The following is a 5054-nucleotide window of genomic DNA, read 5'->3' on the forward strand; positions in this document are numbered from 1 at the left end:
CCCCCTGGGACCTAAGAGTGACGTCTTAGGGAAACACTTGCATATCAAGGTGGGAAGGATAGGAGGCGGCGTTCTGTGGGCTCCTACAGTGGTTAGGTAGTTCTCAGAAGACAGCACTGGAAATTCAATAATTGCTGATGTCATATTTTTACATAAAAATTTTTGGTGCCCTGGGGCTATAAAAGCAGCAGCTTCTACCTTTGCATTACAAGAAAAACCATTGAAACAGGTAAGTGTTACGGCAAACTTAGTACGATTAGTTTGTTTGTTGTGCTACTTCTTGATACTTAATTTTTCTCTGTATGTTCTTGCTTTTTGATTCTAGGTTCTTCTACCCTAGCTGCTGATTGCTCAAGTTGGCGTTGTCCGTAATGGCCACCCTGCAGAAATCTGCGAGCTTTTCCCTTATGGGGACTCTGGCTGCCAGCTGCTTTCTTCTCATTGCCCTGTCAGTGCAGGGAGGAGCAGCTGGGCCCATCAGGTCTCACTGCAGGCTTGACAAGTCCAACTTCCAGCGGCCCTATATCACCAACCACACCTTCATGCTGGCTAGCGAGGTACTCATCTCAATCTCTCTCCAAATCTTATCTACTTGGAACCCAAACAGTTCTTAAATTTTTCTGCAGAACACATCTGAGATTTTTAAGAACCCAGCACTTATCTCTACGGTAGACTAGAGACCATTTTCTGCCTGTTCATAGTCTCTGGGGATTAGACTTTATAAGAAGACCTTACATCTTGGCCTTTAAAATGTGTACATTGAGTTTTACTCCAAAAGGAGCCACGTAGTAGACCATCTGACTATTCATTTTCTCTTTACTCCTCTGTGCATTATTTTAGACTCATATGACTCAATTTTTTCCTCAGTCTTCATGGGACTGCTCTTGGGAGAGAAGATAAAGTACACCTCTACTTACAGACTTTCCTTCTATGTCCTTGGTGTCCAATCATTTAGTTCTTTCTTCTCTTCCAGGCTAGTTTGGCAGATAACAACACAGATGTTCGTCTCATTGGAGAGAAGCTGTTCCATGGAGTCAATGTAAGCCATCGTAGTGATTAGCAGGGCAGTGTGCCATCCGTGGTTATTTGTAGCAGTGGCAATGATGGTTTGGGCCTTCTGGATGTGCCCTTATATGACCCCTGCTGTTTCGCTTTTGCCTGCAGATGAGCGAACGCTGCTATCTGATGAAGCAGGTGCTGAACTTCACTGTTGAAGAAGTGCTACTCCCCCAGTCTGATAGATTCCAGCCCTACATGCAGGAGGTGGTGCCCTTCCTGGCCAGACTCAGCAATGAGCTAAGCCAGTGTGTAAGTTCTTCTCCCAGCCTAAGTTCACCTTTTCCTAGTTACCCACCTTTCCTCCTTCTTCCATTTAGAGCCCTTTCCCCCTCCTTCTCATTGCCCCCGCCATGGTGGCAGTAAGAGGTGCCTCAGCAACACTAATATAAGAGTCATTCGTAATCAGAGAGTATTTGTATTTGCTTTAATTGAGTCATATTTTGAGTTTATGGTGATAGATAGGGTCTGAAAGACAAGCGAATGGAAGGCTCATTTGTCCCTAGGGAAAAGCAACACAGGGTGTATGAGATGACAAAGTGTTGGGAGCTGTAGGGAAAAATGCTTAGGAGTGGAAATGGAGCCCTGAGTATACACTGATGAAGGGACAGGATGGGAAAGAGAAAAAGAGGGGAGGGGGAAGATCTAATGTTTCAGGGTGGGTGGGTGAAGACTCCTGCCCTTTGGCTGTTATGGGAGGTAACGAAATCAGAGGCAAATGCATTTGATGCCTCTAAACATTTAAAACTATAACAAAAGTTTGAGGGAAGTGGGAAGAGCAAAGGGGACCTAGTACTTCCTAAGGAAGTCCTACTGTTCACATGAGATATTTTATGTACCTTTCTAGTTCTGAGCATGTGTTTTGGATGAGGTACAGTTATGGGTCTAATCTTGACAGAATTTGCATAAACCACTCCACCCTTTCCACAAACTTAAACCTCAGTAAGTGTTCCCCAAAACGAAGAGAAGTCCCATATGAGGGAAATTACTGGATTTTGGCGTCCAAGGGAATTTAAGAGCTCGGAAAATTTAGGTCACGGGTGAAATCTAGGTCACTGTGGGCAAAAATGCTGAGAACTTTACTTCCAGATGAATTGTAACATACTTCAGTTAGGGAGACTGAGGTTCATAAAGTGTCAGTACAACAATGTTCAAATAACTCCTCTGGTTTTCATTTTGTAGCACATTCAGCGTGATGACCAGCATATCCGCAGAAATGTGCAACAGCTGAGGGACACAGTGGAAAAGGTACTGCTAATAATTATGAATGCTAAATCATGAAATAAGAGAGACAAATGGTGTTTCTCTCTTTTCTTTCTTTGACCCCCTCGAGTTGTGACTTTTTACTTGATTATTCTACCACTAGGTTGATCATTTAGGCATATAGGCATAGAGATATGTCTATATATTTATAAATCACTTTCCAAACTTTGTAAGCTATAGAATTCCAGAACTGTCTGGGAAGTTGGGTCATCTAATCTCCTAACTCTTCTGGACAGAGCCAGCGGCAGAGCCAGGGCTAGAACGCAGTTCTCCAGAATCCCATCCAGACTAGCGCTCTTTCCGCAGCAGTACGTGTCAGTCTCTGCACTGTTGGTTCTTAGGGAAATTTAAGGTCCTTACAATCTATATAATCCAAAAAAGCATTTGTTTAAAAACAGAAAAGGGCCTAGGGGACAAATTTATTTGAAGTGACTTTTGAAGCCATTAATTTGATGATTTAAAACTTGAAGAAATAAACCCAGAATAATCATAACAAAAGAGCTTGACTTGAATATCAGCTAAATTTCTGGTATGATTGATACTTATATTTAATCACCATAATTTAATACCTAACAACTACTGATTTGAATTCAAAAGCAAGAGCGAATAACCCTCAAATTTCTTTATACAATTTCAAACAATAAAAATGTTAGTCATAGATTTATTATAGTAGCATGAAAGTTTGAACTGGAAATCTTTTCCTCCTCTGTCCCTTTCCCTTCCTCTCCAGTCTACTCTCCGCCGCGTTAAACGCTCAGGTGGACAGTGGACAGCAATCTGGTGGAAGCCAGTGTATATTTCTACAGTGAATGGTACTGCCATGTGGCCTGTTGGGGAAAAGAACAACTGTAGAAGGCTCAGACTAGCAATTGTGACTCATCCAAAAACTAGAGGAATGATTAGTGGCAGCGAAAGTGATGCTCTTGCAAGCAGGTACCATTAAACCTCAGAAGCATGAAGGCTTTAGCTAATAAAATATTCAGCAACAAGCATAATGACAAATCCCCCCTTTTTTCCATCTTGTTTTCTACAAAACGTATTTCATCCTGAGCATAATTTAATGAGCATAATGGGTTCTTCCTTTGTAGTTTTTCACAGTGGAGCTTGATTCTCTTGTCAGAGAACCAGTACTTAGACTCAGAGGGCTGTGTATGGGCATGCCATGGCTAAGAAATGCTTTACCCTTCTGGTGTGAACACCCCTGATGTCCCTGATGTTGGTTTACTTTGTGGTCCTTAGGAAAGAGAAGTGTGAGAGAGAAAAATCTGATGGTGATCTGTGTGCGAACAGAGATTTTAAAGCTTTTACCCCATTTGAGAGAATCAGCATTCACATGTGCAATAGATTGCCACATGGAAGAGTAGGGATGCTTTTTTCCCCTGTCACTCCACAGGGCATGGGCAGAAGAGGGGAAGGTTGTTCAGAGAAAGCTCAATGTGAGGAAAAACTGAGCAGTGCTGCCTGAAATGGGAGGGAAATCTTGGGGGGGGTATGCATTTCCTGTCACTGGAGGAGAAAATAGAGAGCAAATTGCAGTAGAATGGATGATAAGACAGTAGGGCAAGATAAACTTTAAATTTTTCTGCACAAATATCCCTTGGCATTGCGGAAGAGTGGAAAGGTGAAATGGTGGAAGAAAGCAGGAAGAGAAAGGAGAGCAAAGTATAGAGGACAATGGTGACTCATGGCTTTCTTCAGATAATGTAGAGTAAATTTGATAGAGTAGATGAGTTTTAGAAGAGGATGCCGTGGACTTGAATTTGGGTTCTCTCTTCCATTGGGTTTGAATGCCTCATTCATCTACACCCTACTTGGATGAAGAAGAAGAAGAAGAAAGAAGGAATGCTAGAATCTACGTTTGATTTTCTACTAATTAAAGCAACTAAGTAGGATTGGTTTGGTATTTTCACAAAAGTGAAAACCTGTGTGTTTTGTCGAGAAGATGAGGACAGAAAAAGCCCATGTGTATTGGTAAATGTGTAGTTTTGATTCAAGGCTGTTGTTATGAATAGTTAGTGGGTCATAGGCAGTTGTGGGACTATGGGGTAGGCCACAAAAGCGTAATGGGTGGCACTCTGGGTCCCCCAGCACAGTCTCCATCTGTTTGCTCTGGCTAAGCAGTGGTTTTAAACAGCTTCATTAGAGTGAGATTCAACAGAAACTGATGCCTCTCGGTGCCCTCTCAGTTCAGATAGTCATAATTTAAGTTCCTTGGCAAATCATTATATTCTTGCTAAAGGGCATTGCCATTAATCTTTCACAAAAGGCTAAAACTTAGTTTCTCTCTCAGCGATCTAACCATGTAATCTTTTTCTAATTTGTCCCTCTTTTAAAAACATGTGTAAATACTCAAATATTTGTGTTTTCTTATTTTCACAGCTTGGAGAGAGCGGCAAGATTAAAGCAATTGGAGAACTAAATTTGCTGTTTATGTTCCTGAAAAATGCCTGCATTTGACCACAGCAAAGCTGGAAAAGTGGATAATAACCCTTCTTGCTGTTGGAAATAACAATAAGAGCCCCAGACATTTTTTTAAAAGGAAAATGGGAAAACAAACTCCATGATTTTGGGTAGATTCTAAAAAATAAGCCCCTGCTTAGCTTAAAAAACAGAACAATGTCACTTGTGTCCATAAGGCTAGAAGGTAGCCCTTTGCAAGCATGAGATTTACTGCTAATGTTTTATTGTAGTAGATATTTTATACACAGAAATTTATTTTTAAGCAATTGTCTATT

The 5054-nt window shown here is 41.3% G+C and overlaps 1 protein-coding gene across 1 annotated transcript; it reads left to right on the forward strand.

Moving 5' to 3' along the window:
- The first annotated feature begins 371 nt into the window (after positions 1-371).
- Positions 372-4776, forward strand: IL22 (interleukin 22). The gene is made up of 5 exons (XM_037049945.1): positions 372-557; positions 974-1039; positions 1165-1308; positions 2239-2304; positions 4699-4776. The coding sequence occupies exons 1-5, from the start codon at positions 372-374 to the stop codon at positions 4774-4776; spliced, it is 540 nt and encodes a 179-aa protein (XP_036905840.1).
- The last annotated feature ends 278 nt before the right edge of the window (positions 4777-5054 follow it).

The sequence above is a fragment of the Sturnira hondurensis genome, unplaced genomic scaffold, assembly GCF_014824575.4.
Source record: "Sturnira hondurensis isolate 20B ecotype Veracruz unplaced genomic scaffold, ASM1482457v3 Scaffold0006496, whole genome shotgun sequence".
Classification (NCBI taxonomy): Eukaryota; Metazoa; Chordata; class Mammalia; order Chiroptera; family Phyllostomidae; genus Sturnira; species Sturnira hondurensis.